Source organism: Micromesistius poutassou (assembly GCF_964030765.1).
Source record: "Micromesistius poutassou genome assembly, chromosome: 3".
Classification (NCBI taxonomy): Eukaryota; Metazoa; Chordata; class Actinopteri; order Gadiformes; family Gadidae; genus Micromesistius; species Micromesistius poutassou.
The window spans coordinates 18295954-18312794 of NC_140273.1; the positions used below are offsets into that span (position 1 = coordinate 18295954).

Sequence of the window (16841 nt, forward strand, 5' to 3'; positions counted from 1 at the left end):
GCAACACAAACATGCCGCAGTGTGAAACCCCTCTATCCCGTCCAGGCCTCCAACAGAGGATCCCTCAAAGTAAGACATATTTTGGTGTATGATGTGTTTTATGTGTCTGCACTTCTTACTCAGTGTTATGGTAGGCTATAGGCTGAGGCACTAGGTAGTCACTAGAGGAGCTGGTTGCTTGGTTTCGGCTCAAAGTTGGGTAGAAAAGTCTCACTCACTCACTCACAGTTGACGCTGGTTCTTTGGCGTAGGCTAGGCTGTGCAGAGTGCAAAAAGGCTGCCCTCATTCATATGGTCATTCTGACTATGAATCCAATAAGATCTGAAAAACAAGTCACATTTCAGGGTTGTTTATTTCAGCTCATATTAATGATTGGCCAAAGATAAGAGGTAGAGTTACAAATAACATTCGAGTTGTCGTTGAAATAGTACCATAACCTGGAGATGGTCAACCGTTGGAAGAACCTAACCCCTGGAAGAACTCCAAATACAAATCAAACTCTTATTTTGACCTGGAGGCCGACACCCTTGGAAAATAGGTACAACACACAAACCACTAGATAACAACACATTCAAACAGTACAATGGGTAATTGTGTACTGAACTTTACTGTGTAGGCCTACACCTGGACAGATCCTTTCTTACCATTCATTAACAACGTCATTAAAAAAAACATGCTTGGGTGAAATAACAGGTTGCTCTTTACATTTCCTTTAGCTGACGTTTACACCAAAATGTACTAATATATACATTTATAATTTTATTATTATTATTCTAGAGTGCAAATATGGTTCTGTGAAACATGCAATTTTGATAAGGTGCTCCCATCTAGTCATCATAGTAGGCCTACACATTGTAGATTGATTTTAATCCTTGGTTTAGATCGATCTCAAATTGTGTCAGAATCATGCTTAACCAACCCGGTATCACGCAATTTCGTGTTAATGCTCACGAAAATGAATCTATTTAATCGTTTCCCCGAACACGATTGTCCGACATTTTTTATGCTACACAAAACAAAATTTAAACCAATGCATTTCAAGAAGGTTTCTACCACCTGAAAAAAAAAAATTGCCACAGTCCTCAAAACAAAAGACCCCTTAATGGCCCAGATTCTGACACCGATACTTTCTCTTTGGCCAGTTCTCACAGAGATATCAAAGGAAAAAGTGCCCAGTCTGCTGAAAGTTAAACAAAAAAATAAATAACGGCCCTGCCTGCGGAAAGTGTTGAAATCAACGAAGCATCCAAAGTGTGCAATCCAAAATAGTTTTAACAGAAATATTTTCTCGGATTAGACAATTTACAACCAGATTCTTAAAGGGCAAAGAGAGCAAATGGGTTACGTTATCTAATCAAATTGTAACGTAAGGCAGTGCCCATATGTGGAAATCAATCAGTGTAGGCCAGATGGAAATTACACTCTGCTCTTCACCAAGTCCCCACAATCCCCAGCTGGAGTCACCCCTGAGTTCTTCACTAGGAACAAACACACAGCTTCACCAGCTGTATGGACCTTCTTCACCTGTAGCAGACATCTTGGCTCTAAACGATAGCAGGGGAACTAATGACTCATGACAGTGGAGGACGGTTAGCCATTGTATTTTACCATGGCTTTGAGCCAATCAGAATCAAGGATCAGAACTTTCCGTGGTGATTTACCACAGTTCACTACAGAGACCTGATTAAAATAAGGTAAAATCTTTTTATTTATTTATCTATTCATTATCTTTCTATGAGTATTTCTAACTGAGGGTTGAGAGGTCGAAACAAGTATAGTATAGGCCAACATTTACATTACAGGCTGTGATTAATCAGGATTTATAACATCAAGTTTTATATAGTTCTATTTTTGTGTGAATTAAAAAACAACTAATAATATGTTTGTAGGCTAGTTGTGGGAATGACAAACAGATTTTCACTCAACATTAATAACTATCAATTGATCATCCCTGTGGCATCCCTGTTGCACTATTGTTTGTTGTACGTCCTGGCACTTGATGAATGCACTTAATGCAGGTTGTATTCGTTCATTGTACTTAATTGTGTAGCATGCAGCCTACTTAATTGTGTTGTGCATGCATGTTGTGTAGCATGTACTTAGTTGTGTAGCATCTGCAGTAGCTAGCTATCACTGCTGTATACGGGGAATGGGGTTAGCCTGGCGATTGTTTGTACTTGCACTTGGTTCTATATGAAAATCTTTACTGTACCGACGGCGATATATTGTTTCACTTCTTATGACAAATGTACTTATTGTAAGTCGCTTTGGATAAAAGCGTCTGCTAAATGCTCTAAATGTAAATGTTTTGAGTTGACAAGCGATAGTAGACTAATGTAATAAAATAATATAATATGTCTGATGTCATGTGTGTAAATGTCTAGGTGTTCTGGATTAGGTATCTGTGTGCCACAAATGTGTGGAATGTTTGTCTGTCAAAAAAAGCCTGGCGAAAAATGTATGAACTTATGAAAGACTGAAAAAGAATTTCCCCATGGGGACATCTAATAAACTAACTAACTAACAAAAGAATCACCAAATATTTTTCAATTCATTTTAGTTTTGTCATGGTATTAAATAAAATATCCAAAATGAAAAAAAGCCCAAAAGCCTACACAACATTTAGTTTCAACCTAATGATAAGAGGATATCTTGATGAGAAGAAAAAGAAAGGCAGTTTCATTAATTGTTGAAAAGCTGTAATCTGTTAAAGTATCAAAAAATGTATTCACTCCCCACCACTCTCTTTTAGTGACTGTTAGTTCAGGTTATGTCCTGTACAAATATTTCTCTATTAATATCAATTGGCCTTTTGGTTCAGGGACCTCTCGTGGGCCCCTGGGCACTGGCCCATGTTAGCCTTGCTGTGGATAATACAGGCCTTGGACATAGCATGCCAATCAAAACAAATATTTAACCAATCATTATCCCAACATCATGTTTCACCAGTAATGAAGATAAACTCGTAAGACATGAACAAACACACTTAGTATTAAACAGACTTACTATTGAGTAAATTTTTTCCCCATTGCATTTTTTCACATGAATTATTCAGTTGAAGTGTTCATTGTTTCACATCGCTAAAGGCTACTGCATTACCTGACATTATTTCATTTCAAATGCCTTCATCGGTAGGTAGAGCTGCTACAAGTGCAGACATTAAAGCATAGTACTTTATTTGTGAACGGAAAACCTCTTTCTTCTTGTTAATGATGCTTTGCCGAATTTGGGTAGGGCCAAGGTCAGAACCTCTCTCTTGTGTGACAGAAGCTCTCTCATGGTCTCCTGGAGGACTTCATAGTCGAACCAATTATGACCATAGCTGGATAGAAGGCAGCCTTGAGGAGACGCCACATCGCGATCATCAAGCTCTGTTGGAAATGGAAAAAAGGTATAAACCTACAATGGTTAGAAAGGATATCGGTAATACATGTTTAAACGGTACCTTATCTGACTTTACCAGGACCCATAAAAAAGGTCATAATAAAGACTCATCTGTACTGGGCATAGCCGATCAAATGTCAACATTCTGCAACTGCATAAGCTCTTCAACAGTTCTGTCTCTTGTTATGTTATTTTTAATCCAGGAAAGGCCGCCGAGACAGGATCGCTTTTAACTCACTTTATTTGGTAAAGGTTTTGGTCTATTGTCTATGTAACAAAAGGAGAGGAATGGTATATAACACGCGCGGAGCGTCTCTAAGCTTTATATCTACGATACGCCGCCCAAGAGATTCTGGCTTCCCCAAGCAATCCTGTTGGTTTTATAATCAAGTGAAAGTAGACTTCTTCTACAACTCTAAAAACTTGTGTGTCCGTTGTTGCCCCATATGTGCAACTTTGTTAAATGTGCTCAGTGCTGCCCTCTGAGATTATGTGAGAGTATATTACCTCTCAACTATGTGCTCGGTGCTGTTCCATGTGGCTATGAGAATATTACAGCTAAAATATGTCACACTCTACTGATGACCACATGTGGAAATATCTGCATCACTATCATTTTCCAAGATACATACTTTTTAAATGTATGTAAAACAAAATGGTCTAAAACATTCCGAACAATAATCATTATTATTACACGGCTCTTCTTGATGCTGTAGAATGCTCCGTTCACGTGAATGGGCCTTCCCAACGTTTGGTTGTCAATCATTTTTGCATAATTGACGGTTACTAAGTATAGGCCTAATTGAACGCTATCAAGGAAAGCTGATTTTTTTTGCCTCTGATTCACGTATTTTGTAGCACTCCACAAGTAGTCGATTAACTTTAATATTTTTCGTAAATACAGCGATTATTTTTTCATTTTGGCAAGTAGCCGTGTAATAAGCGGGATAATGTATAGAACGCCGGTCATTATTGAGAAAATTAGCCCCTTCATGGTGAAGCAAGACCCCTCTGTTTCGCGTCGGGGTCTGGTTCGCCCTGTCGGGGCTTATTTTCCCGATAATGACTGGCTCCTACATTATCCCTTAATTCACTAACTGAGAAAAGCAAACCTTTTTTTGTGCTTTTTTCCTGGCACGTCTTTTCTTCATCTTAATCTCTCTGTCTCCTTTCGCCATCAGGTAGGTTGTTGTCAACTCAGGAAAAAAACAAAACTAAATTTCATTACAGAAATAAATGTAGAAGTGAACACAATTTTGGTAAATATATAATTAAATATATCTACAAACTAAGAGTAAAATATAAAAAATCTACCCATTCAGTTATTCAGTCAGTTCTTAATCGGTTTGATACATTTCTTCATGAATGTAGCCTATACATTTAAATTATGTCCTAAGCTAATAAACCTGCAATATAAAACAACAATTATTAAATTGCTTTAGGTCGGTTCCTTCTGTTTAAGTTGACGAAACAGCAGCGGAGGAGCTCATCAGGGAACCCCTTACAATATACAATATAGAATACAATACAATACGATATCAATACATGTCATTACTTTAGTTATTCTTCACTTGGACGGCAGTCCTTACATTTTGTTGCTTTGTTGATGTCGATGCTTTGGAAGTTGATTTGGTACAAGCGTCTGCTGAAAGACTGAATGTGAATGTGACATGGGAAAGCCAATTTAAGAGCAGGCAGAGGTTAGGAGGGGCCTCTGAGTTAATAGGCAACACACGTGGTAGGCTATCCAAGAAACCACGGCCGGAGGAAAACAGAACTGGAATTAAAATACATTTTCTCATGTATTAGTTTATGACGCTGTTAGTAGGCCTAACTGTTCTAACAATCAGAATCAGAAGCATTAGTTGTAGGCCCTCTAGGTCTATATAATAATAGGCCTACACAAATGTTTTTATTAAATAGCCTAATCATTTATTTTAACAATACCAATGATGATAATAGAGCGGTCTAAGGGCCAGGTCGTGTATTTTTCCCTGAATGTAAAGTGAATTGTATTATAATTAACTATAGCCTAATAACATAACTATGTGATTACATGAAACAATGGTAATAGCGAATCACGCAGTTGAGGATTCTACTCTGCGTGTATGATGATCAGACACGAGTAGGCCTACAAAGATTTATGAACATTCCCAATACTAAGACATATGCGCCTATAAGAATCAGTGGGAACTATAACAGCATATTTTATAATAAGGCAACTCTCAAGCAGTTATTTTAAAAGATCCGGGCCTATTCCCAAAACATTAGCCTTTAGCCTCGGTCACCCGGAGGAAGGGAGGGGTGAAAAGGGGGACCAGCACTCCCATAGCGCGCACTGTCTGCGCTATGCTGCTGCGGCTCTCACCCCTCCCCTCTCATTCTCTGTCTCTGCTCTAATGCTCTACTTTTTTTTGTAATAAATAGGTATTCAGATACTTGTAGTCAAATATGATGCATGAACAAGTTAAAGGCCTAGCGGAGACTATTTGAAATAATCACTGGCGTGAGTCAGCTGGCAGCGCCATCTGCTGGCGACAGGATCATGACGTGAAAATGAGCAGGGTGACGTCACAAATATGAAAATTAATTTGTAGGGGAATTTTGACCATTTGACCAGCCTTTGCTTGGTACATGGTTTGGAATGCTGAAACCAGTACACGGTTTAAGGTTCTGCTTCATGCATGTTTGCAAGGTCCCCGCCGTTGGCTGATTGATTTACCACAGTTACATGTAGATTGCAAAACTGTTTATTTTAGACTATTATCATTTATTATTTGTATTTATGCCTATCTAGTTATTAATTATCTATGCATGATTATTTTTAACTGATGGTGGAGAGCTTTAAAACCAAACATTTAATTACTCATTAATTCCCACCAAGCTTTTGGGCGTCCAGGCAGTGTTGATGCGATGTTGATGCGATGTTGGTCCTCGACGACACCAGGCGACAGACTTTTGGGCCAGTTAGGAAAGGTCTTCTGATGCCGGCCTCTGACCAACGTTAAAACGACCAACGTGATAGCGACGACCTACAATATACACGGAAAAGCCATGCTTATTATGTGAATTACCATTAAAACAACCTGTAGTTTTAAATTATTATATGGAAATTGTCGTGTTATTGAATAAACCACGCAAATCTGGGCTACTTTCCATCGGCTCCGCTCACACCTGTCGTCATCATCGGTGGCCTGTAGTCCTGTGTGTAGTTCACACACACACACACACACACACACGCACACACACGCGCACGCGCACGCGCACGCACACGCACACGCACACACAATAGACTCTAGAGGTTTAAAACTTAACTCTCCCGGGATACGAGACCCTCCCCCGGGGTCAAGGCTTTGGTGCTGGTAGGCAAACGGGGAAAGATGCCAGTCCAGCACTCGTAAAGCCCAACACACACCGCCTGCACAGTGCCAAAAAGAACGCTCCCATTATTTCCGACGTAGCCTACTAGCCCACACCGGCGGCGCCTTGACGCGTGCAAGCGTTACCGCGGGTGTAAAGCCGCCCCTTTTTAAAGCTATTTCGTACATCACGGCTTGATACAAGGTCCTGTAAATATGGAGATTGTTGATACAGTAGATGAATAATTCCACAATGCAAAATGAATGAGCAATGACAGTAAATAAAGTGACTAAACCGCAAACAAAGTGCCCGACAGGACATAAGTAATATGAATTAATCATATGACGATCATTGTAAGCAAAAACAGAGGATCATGGGCATCAGGGCCATATATGTAGGCCTAGGCCTAGTCATAAAACAACTCGTATAACGTAATGGTAGCCTATACCGACTATGTTTGTTAAAGTTCATCGTAGCCTACGATCATTGCAGAGTTTTCAGACCGTTTCCCGAAAGCATCGTTGCGTAACGACGTCGTTAAAACCCTCGTAGCTAATGACGGCTCCAGGGGTACTCGTAGAGTGCTAAGAGCATCGTTACTATAGCCTCAGTGGAGTCACCAGCTGGACATTCCGTGGTATTGGATGTGTTTTATTAAAACACATCCAATACCACGGAATGTCAAGCTTGCTCTATTTTGCAATACCCCAAAAACAGTGGTTACTTACCGCCGATATATTACTCGTAGACTACTGTTAGATTTAAACAGCAAAGACAGAGACATGTTAGAAGTCAACAAAAATATAACTTATTGCAGCGAATAATAAAAATAATAATAATAATTGTAATAATTGTAATAATAAAACTGGATTGAAATGAACAGGCGGGACATGTTTGAGAGCTTCTCTTGGGATTTTGAGGTGTGTCGTTAATTTTAAAAAAGCAGAACTGCGACTTACTAAAGCGCACGTGCGATTTACTGTGCGACTTATATAGGCCTACACCTGCGGTTATCTTAAAAAAAATGCTCCCATCACCTCCCACGCTCCGTATAAACGTGTAGGTGCTGCTCAGGGTTTCAAGCAGATGCGATCTGCTCGCTTCCTCCCTATTAAGGTTTTGAGGGCGGGGCTTCAGTGGGTATCTGCTCTTTCACCTTCATACTTCTCTCCATTCGTCATGGTGCTTGATGCCACTCTAGGCTAGGGTCAAGCAAGGACGCCTAGTTTGCCTAGGTATCGTGGATTCACGTGTTGATTGTAAAATGGGGATCCATCATCTCTATGTTTTATGGATGGTGATTATCAGTGGAAATGGTAAGTGTATCCAGTGTCTTAATTTTAGAACATAATCCGTTAATATTAACACCTCAAAACATGTTTCTTCAAACAAAAACTTTTTTGGACCATTGTTTAGGACCGATTTAACGGATTCAAATTGTGCAAATCACTCAATAGAATAGCATACGCGACCTTTCCAGACCCCTTGAGGCTGAACCTCTGAATAAGTTCCCTAATTTCTGCTCCACCGTCTAGTGCGCGCTGGAGTCGAGCTCCTCCAGAGGCACGTGGGGGAGTCCGTGGTCATCCGATGCTCAGGCCCACCTGGTGCTGTAGAGGACATCGCGGCGTACGGCGTCCGCCTGAAGCGGTGCTGGCTGCGCCAGGACCAAGTGCTGTTCATGCACAAGGACAGTAAGCCGTACGTGTCGAACCTTTCCGACTACACGCGCATCAACGTCAGCGGAGACCCCGGCGCGCGGCTGGTGAACGTGACCATCTCGGACCTGAGGCCCGGTGACACCGACCGCTACTGCTGCGAGTTCGTTGTCGAAGCAACGCCGGATGACCGGATCATTCGTGGACAAGTCGAATTCTTCATCTACGTTGCTAATGGTGAGCTGAGTTTTATTGATTTATTTTTTTATTATTATTGACTTATTTATTATTATTCGTATTATAATACTTATTATTAGGATAGTAGGCCTGCCTAACTTATAGATGAATTGACCGGGATCTACCAACTCCTTGTTATGAAGTGGTTCTCCTCACTGTCTCCAGTTGAATTGTTTCTCATGTGAGGAACGAATAATCATACTCAGTCAGACTGAGTATGATTATTCGTGTGTTCTAGGTTTCTGATTCGTCTTGACTCTTTCCTCACATGAGAAACAATTCATAATAATCATACTCAGTCAGACTGAGTATGATTATTCGTGTGATATGTTTCTGATTTCGGACTGAGTCAGTCTGGCTCGATGAGTCACGTTACCGTAAGATAAGAAAACCCAGCTTTCGAGCCTACACATATGGGCCCTTTCCTATGTTCGTTTCAGGTCATTTTTCAAAAGTTGTCGATATGGATTTTGAAACTTCTCAAGTTAATTCAGCCAATTTATTTATCAGTTTTGAATTTAATTCAGATTTCATCTGTCGTTTTTCAGAGAGACAAATGAAGTGTGGCCAAGTGGTTATTTTGCATTCAGAGGCTATTGTTCAGAAGCTCTTATAAAGGCTTTCAACACTGACGGCACGCAACACTCGTCCTTATTTCAACAACTCCATCACACAACACGTTGCGTTATCCCTCCACACATCCTGCCATGGCTTCCTCTTTAGGTTCGCTCTATATGCTCAGTGCCAATTCTGCCCCCACCCCCCCACCCCCCCCCCCCCCCCCCCCCCCCCCAAACCCCTCAAAGACGACCCCCGCACGCTGGACGTCGTGCACGTGGAGACGCGCGTGGGGGGCTCGGCCGTGCTCCCGTGCACGCGCCCGCCGGGCGAGGGCCGGCAGGCGGCCGTGGAGGGCTTCAGCCTCACGCGCCAGAGGAGCTCCGGCCCCGTGGAGCTGCTCTACCACTCCAGGCACCAGCAGCTGGTCTCCCCCTCCTCCTCCTCCCCGTCCTCCTCCCCGTCCTCCTCCTCCCCCCTCCCGGCCGACCGGCTGCGGTTAGGGACGGTGCCCACTGCGCGGGGCATGGTGTACAACCTCACGCTGCTCAACCTGCAGCCCCCGGAGAGTGGCTTCTACAGCTGCAGCCTGCTCCTGGACAGCAGGCCTCTGGCCGGCCAGGGCCTGGGCTCGCCAGCCGCCTATGTGTCCGTGCAAGGTGGGTGACCATCCGGGTCCATCGCTAAAAACCCCTAACCCTGTAACCCTCAGGTTATTCAATATCAATGCACCAAAATGAAGCGTTTGGATTTTGGCCATGGTGGGAACACAAGCAGGCGGTTGAGTTGAATAACTGTTATATCGTTATTGGTGTTCAGTCAAGAGTCATCTCTTTACTACAAGTACTGCAAGTAAGTACATGTTTTAAATGATGTCAGCCAACCACTTGTTTCTCTAAAGGGGGAACAGGGGCCTTTCACTTCCTTCATCGTTCAGCTTCAAGATTTTGTCTTGAGTGCTGTTGTTGGTTTACAATTCTGGTTCTTCCATATCTCATATTAAAGTGATTCATGCATTGAATATATTTTATAATCTTATATCAGAAATTCAACACAGATTTTATAGGCAGTATGCTGTCAATGTTAACAATTAAGAAGATGAAATATAGTTATACAGTAGCAGTTAAAACTGTTATTTTTATATTTATAAATAACCCTAAGGCTCCACTTGTGCCCCTCTCTGCAGGGGGACAGTGTAACTGCTCCAGCTACAGCACCCTGCTCTACGCTCTGTTCGCCGGTGTGGCTGTGTTGTTGCTGCTGCTGATGTTGCTCATATATTGGGTGAGATCACGTACATTGCATAGCTCTTTTACTTATTTTTGTGTTATGTCAGTTGTTTTTTTTCTAGCCATTTCACAAGTTACTCTTTAATTTGTTTTTCGTCGTTTGTGACTTTCTTCCTCATTTCATTGATGTTCTCCATGCAGGCTAGAGGAAGGATCCGGGTCAAACCACAAGCGCAGGTCCCCATCTACGAGGAGATGGTCGGGGTGCGGTCGCCCAAACCGAAACTGGCCCCCTGTGGTTTAGGCACCTTCCATCTGGAGGAAGCGGATGTTTCTGATTACAGCAACTCCCTTGTTGCCAAACCCCGTGCCGAAAACCACTATGAGAGCCCCAGCCTGGCAAGAATCAGTCAGGGCTAAGGCAGGGCCCAGTTTCACTCGGTGTCAAAGGCACACCAATACCTCAGCAAACAGGTGGTGAGGAGGTTAATCCTGGAACACCAAGCAATACTTTGGACAGAATCTTAGCTCTCTTTAGCTCTTTATATATGTATGTATATATGTATGTATGTATGTATGTATGTATGTATGTATGTATATGTATATATATATATATATATATATATATATATGTATATATATATATGTGTGTGTATGTAGGTATGTATGTATGTATGTATATATATATACGTGTGTGTGTTTATGTTTATCATCACAATATTTCTCCTGATGTTTTTATAGGGCAATGCTTGAAATGTTATATGCAAGTTCTCATTTTAGATATTTTATATGTAATATAGCCTGCCTGATGTGAGTGCTTAGCTGCTGAATCTATTAACCACCCATATACTTTTCGTCAATCTGTGAAATACTGATTTTAAAATGGCTTGTCCCAACAGTTTGCATACTGTAGCTTAAAGCTATTGCAGGCAATTTGCTTTTTTATTTTTTTTATTTTTTTTTCATATTTGTTTGAATTGTCTTAATATCCCGACAGAAATCAATAAATCGAATGCTTTGACCAAAAAAACTTTCAAAATATCCAAAATATTGTGACCCTTGGTGAACTAGACTGCAGCCTATGGGGTGCCAATTTAGCTCACTTTCCTCACATTTAGTGCATTTTCCTCACATTTGAGACATAAATTCATGTAAAACAACACGTTATATGTAATTGTCAACAATATGTTAAAATGTAAAAAAATACATGTTAAATATTAGCCTATCTATCTATCTAAATGTTAAATGTAAATCTTAAATTGATATCTAAATGTTAAATGTTAAATCTAAATCTTATATCTAAATGTGTCGCCAAGTGTAAAGCTAAATATTTAGAAAATATTCAAATCCCCAAGGAAACCACGCCCACTGCAGTGGCTTCAAATCGCGCGGCACCGCCTCCCCCTCCTCAAGGCAGGCATGGCCGGTGTTACACCGAATTCTGCGACCCACCGAAAAGTGTGACCCCAGGGGGCGGGTCTTTCTTTTCTTGATACAAACGTTAATTCTAAACAGCCTTTTACACAGTAGCCTATAATAGGAAATGCTCAAAGGTAAATCTACGTAATTAAAGATTGACTGTAGCTTTTAATGGGGAAAGAAGCAACGGTGATGGACCGTACTAAACGCCCTATCCTTTGTGTGGGTCTGTAAAATGCTAATCAAATCAAATCTATTTATTAAGCACATTTAATAACAAGGTGAGGGGGTGGGGAAATCTTATGTTTTATTTATGTTTTTGTTATAATGCACACCGTTTTTTCGACTTCATGCCCGTCTATTTCAAACTCGTGCTGCGTGCATGTTGTAGAAAATGTGAAACAGCGCCCCCTGGGGTCACACTTTTCGGTGGGTCGCAGAATTCGGCCATGCCTACCTTGAGGTGGGGGCTGAGGGGGGGGGGGGTGCCGTGCGGGGCGGTGCCGTGCGATCGGTCCCGCGCGATTTGAAGTCACTGCAGTGGGCGTGGTTTCCTTGGGGATTTGAATATTTTCTAAATATGGGTCTCAAACGACCCATCACTAGTTGTTAAATTGTTAATTGGCTATTACAGCTCCAGATAATGTGAGACTGCCAATTAGGTAGACCTTTCCTATTGCTTTGTAAGAGGTCAGATATCATTTGGTTGATTTTAACACTTGTATAAATACATTTCGGTAGGGATATCTCCCTGGATATTTTACATTCATAGTCCCTAGGGCAACATTTTCTAACATAGTGAATGTTATGCTAATATATCTCCAAAAAATGGACAGGACACTTGGAAACAGCCAAGAAAAATTGCAATTTATTAATATAGTCGAAAGAAGCTTTTGTAATTCATGAAACTTTTTTTTCCTGGTGCATGTTCTTAACAATCACATTCTAGGAGGAGGAAAAAAACAACATTAAAAGCCACAACCTTGTATCTCAGTTACATACATTTTTCTTTTCTCTATTTTACTTTTCTTTTGAAAGAAAAGAGGAAGGCAAAGGCAACGTACCCAGACCTCCCCACCCAACCTTTCAAAGAAACAGAAAAGAAAAAAAAGACCTTAAAGTCATGGGCTTTTGCTTCCTTTTCTCAGTAAAAGCCACAGTGCTTCAGCAGAACAATAAGCGCTCATTGGTTAAGGATAACACAGCAAATCCATCCAAATGTATGACATTATTCAAGGACATGTAGAAGAATGAGTAGGGGGACGGGAGGCCGGACATCAGAGTGAGAAGAAAAGGAAAACAAGTCAAATGCGACCCTACATTAACCTCTGACCCCTACAGTGTCAGAGCGGACAGGCGGCCACGGGTCTTACAGTATAGGCTTCCGTTCTCTCCCGTCCCTTTTTGTGCATAGATCATGAACCTAACAAAAACTAAACAAACCATAGCCATCTTCCTCCATAATAGAACCTTTCTCTGAACTCCACCTGTTACGTTAAGGAAATCTCTCAAGTCGCTAAATAACTGCCATAGGAATAAACGCCAACAAGGCAGGAGATGATTTTAAGACGAAAAAGGAAAATCATGAGTCAAAATGCTCCTGAATGAAATAAAGGAACTTTACAAATGCAAAAAAAACAAAACAATTGTACAATATTCATTTGCATGTCATCAATGCCTTTTTGACAATTCAAACCATGGATACTTTTGTTTGTAAATGTAAAGCAATTTCTACATAGATTTCACATGTAAAGCACAACACTTTTTAAAAAGTTGATTCTCAGTCCTTTTTTTTTTGGTAAATATGTCACTTGCTACGAGTTTTTTTTCTTTTAGTCATTCTTAAAGAAACAATGCTATTTTTGTATTTCTATATCTGGTAGATTCTTCAAAGCCTTCAGTGCTTGGAACTTGTATTCTCTCTGTTGCAGTTTTCACATGAAACATTAAACTTGGAAACGACAGCGGGAGTCTGTTTTAATGGATCCCGGGCCTACCTGAGTCAAGATCCACATTGTGAGTGTGCAAGATAGTGAGCAAATTTGCGTCGTGTATAGAAGATAAAAAGTTACAAATCAATACACACAGATAGTTGGCGGACAGTAAGAGAGGAAACTAAAAAGGTACAACACAACACTGATCATTCCCAGAGTTCTGAAAGCATAAATCTTCCCTTTGCAAGTTTGTATCTTCGTATTCATAAGATGGAAGATGGAATTTGACATTTTTGTTTAACATTCCTGTTATGATTTCCTATTTTTCTGAACCTCAGACCAATGAAATGCTTGTAAACGGCCAGTGACTTTTGCAAAGTATGAGCGGCAAAGAGGCACCTCTGAAATGAGTCAAACTCATCTCCCACTTCATCTCTTCCCATTAACATAAGTATTACTAGTCCTTCTACAGCTAGCTATGGCCACAGTTTTTTTTATTTTTTATTTTTTATCATTTGAACAAAATGGTGCAATACTCAATGATAATCCTTGTTTTGGATTATTTCACAATAAAAGCCACTATAAGGTAGATAAAAACTTTTTACAGAGAAAATGAAAACCAAATAAAAGACAAAAATCCATTACATCCTTGAGTAAACTTTTACACATGAATTGTCACAGTCTCCCCTCATAACCAAGTGTGGTTTTCACCTACAATGAACTGATTGAGGGGATAAAGACACTCAGTGCGACTTTAGAAGATAACAATGTCCATCAGAATCATAGGTCAGAATATAGTTCTCCACGAGCAACACAAATAATAACAGAGAGAAACAAAACTAATTGAGTGTCACATAACAGCAGGCTATTAGCCTCCAATACACAAACACGCTTGCTTGCACTCACATTCATACAGACGTTGTCATTTCAAGCAACCAAGACTATGTTTAGTTGTTTTTTTTACATTTTGTTTAACTTAATGCAAGATTTGAGACCGGCGTCCTCTAGGACCCAGATGTGTACTAATAATAAAAAAAGTAAAGAGAAACAAACTAAATACTTCACATTACTGTACTGGTGCGCCTTCATTCAAGTATTTGTGATCAATATGTTGTTTCTCATTTTGCCGTTGTTGTTGATATGTTTGTGATTTTGTTCTCCTGTGTTAAGTACGTATTAAACCAGTTGATATCAGGCCGAACATTCAGACTGGTGAAATAAACTACCAAATTCACATACAGTACCAGGACTTCTGGAGGAGGTGGGCGGGTTAGACACAGTGCCCTTGCCCCCCAAACCCTTCCCTCAAATCACTTATTTGCAGGGGGAAATACATATTGCTTAAGATGCCTTCAAATCAAGACAAAACACGACAGACCAACCAAAAACAAAACACGTTCCACGAGGATGAGATCCAAGGTGCCTGAAGATGTGCTCCACACGCACACCGTAGTATTTGAGTGTCCCGGCGGGCAGCACCCTATAGCGGGCAGCACCCTATAGTGGGCCGCCTCTGCTGAGTACAAGCAGCAGAGCTGGAGAGAGGAGAGCCTCTGGGTGCTGGTGCAGAGTGGGTGGTAGGGATGGGGTTGGTACTGACACCACACCACTCCTCCGTCACTCATCAATGTCCGCCACTCCCGTGGCACCGCTGCGAGGGGCTCCTCTGCTGTCGGGGGTCCGGGGGTGGGGTGGGGGGGGGGGGGGGGTGGGTGGGGTCTGGCTGAGCGCGGATCAAGGCAGTAACAGAAACAGGCAATAGTGATTTTTGCTAGTGTGCTGCGGGAACGCCAGTCCCAAAGGTAGCCTTTTCCACGATTTCCTGTTGTCGTTTTTTTCTTTTTTTTTTGTCTTTGATTGAATTTGTTTCTTCCTCCATTTGTTTTTAAGACTTTGTACCGTTTGACTTGTGCCCCCCTTGTCCGCCCCCCCCCCACCACTACCTGCTGTAAGCAGGGTGAGCTGGGGTGGGGGGAAATGTCGAGTTCAGCGGGTCCGCTTGGAGCAGGACACAAACACAGATCATCAGAATTGACAGCATCCACTAGGAAACTAAAGGCTCTCCGCCCACACACGTCCTGTTAGATGGAGCAAGTGCAGTTGGACCACAATGTAACGTATAGCGATTTTTGTCGTTTCTTTTCGTTTAGGAAACTTTTTTCTTGTAAAAATGTTTTTCGTTTCGATTTTTTTTTCTGTTCAAACTTCATCAAAACGATGTTAAAATGTGATTTCATTTTTGGTTTTAAAAAAAATATGTACCCGGGATTACCCTTCCTCCACTGTGCACCTTAGCATTCGAGACCCCCCCCCCCACCCCCACCCCACCTCACAGGAACAAGCCCCCCCCCCCCAGCCCAGTAGGAACCAGCAGAACATACCCGTCCACACTGGGTCTCGGTGGTGGGGCTGCCTCTCCTTCACCCCTCCTGGCTGGGCCTCCACCACAAGGTACCAGGTGCCCTCTGAACACACAGCACATTTGTATTGGCACATTTATATGTTGGGGGCGGGGGGGTGGGGGCTGGTCACTTGCATGTAGGACCCCCAACACCACCCCTTTCCCAGCCCAACGAACCGGTGAAATTGCGAGCCTCTTGGGTCGAGGCGGATAAGTGGACCGCCGCCCTCGTCCTCCTTCCCAGTGTGACTGATTAGGACGAGAGGTACTGGCTCTCTTTTTCTGTTCGTATTCTTTTTTTTTCCACGCAGGGCCCCGGGCGTTTCACTGCAAGCCGCCGGCTCTCACAGTACCACCACCACCGCCACCGCGTGGGGGAGGGGGGGGCGGGGGGCGGGGTGGGCGCCGCCCGCGTTTTTTTTTAGCTTCATCAACTCTTCGTACCCTGAGATCAAGATGATGGAGAAGGTGACGTCAGCGCAGACGCAACAAAAAGGCCTTCCTCCCAGCGGAGCGGTTTGGAATATCGGCACACGGGGGGGGGGGGGATTTGACCGTGACAGCCGCCATTCTTTTTTTTTTTAAGCATTGTGCGAAAAAAAGGGGAGATGGGAGGAGAGAGAGTGTGGGGACAGGGGCGTGGTCTAACCGTGGGCGGAG

At 42.1% G+C, this 16841-nt stretch overlaps 1 protein-coding gene across 3 annotated transcripts; it reads left to right on the forward strand.

Moving 5' to 3' along the window:
- The first annotated feature begins 423 nt into the window (after positions 1-423).
- Positions 424-10954, forward strand: cd7al (cd7 antigen-like). 3 transcript variants are annotated; one of them, XM_084465160.1, is made up of 5 exons: positions 424-539; positions 8281-8640; positions 9447-9857; positions 10385-10482; positions 10629-10954. In XM_084465160.1, exons 2-5 carry the CDS (start codon positions 8427-8429, stop codon positions 10845-10847), a joined length of 942 nt encoding a protein of 313 aa, XP_084321286.1. In that variant the 5' UTR covers positions 424-539; positions 8281-8426; the 3' UTR covers positions 10848-10954. The 3 variants fall into 3 exon arrangements, with proteins under 3 accessions (XP_084321286.1, XP_084321285.1, XP_084321284.1); XM_084465159.1 differs by lacking the exon at positions 424-539 and adding an exon at positions 1493-1695; XM_084465158.1 differs by lacking the exon at positions 424-539 and adding an exon at positions 6805-8061.
- Positions 10955-16841: the final 5887 nt, after the last annotated feature.

Excerpts from the sequence above, each read along its gene's own strand:
- cd7al (XM_084465158.1), top strand. The coding sequence starts at position 8,010 with ATGGGGATCCATCATCTCTATGTTTTATGGATGGTGATTATCAGTGGA. Across the intron at positions 8,062-8,280 it reads GGTGATTATCAGTGGAAATG|TGCGCGCTGGAGTCGAGCTC; the intron begins GTAAGTGTATCC and ends TCCACCGTCTAG. Across the intron at positions 10,483-10,628 it reads TGATGTTGCTCATATATTGG|GCTAGAGGAAGGATCCGGGT; the intron begins GTGAGATCACGT and ends TTCTCCATGCAG.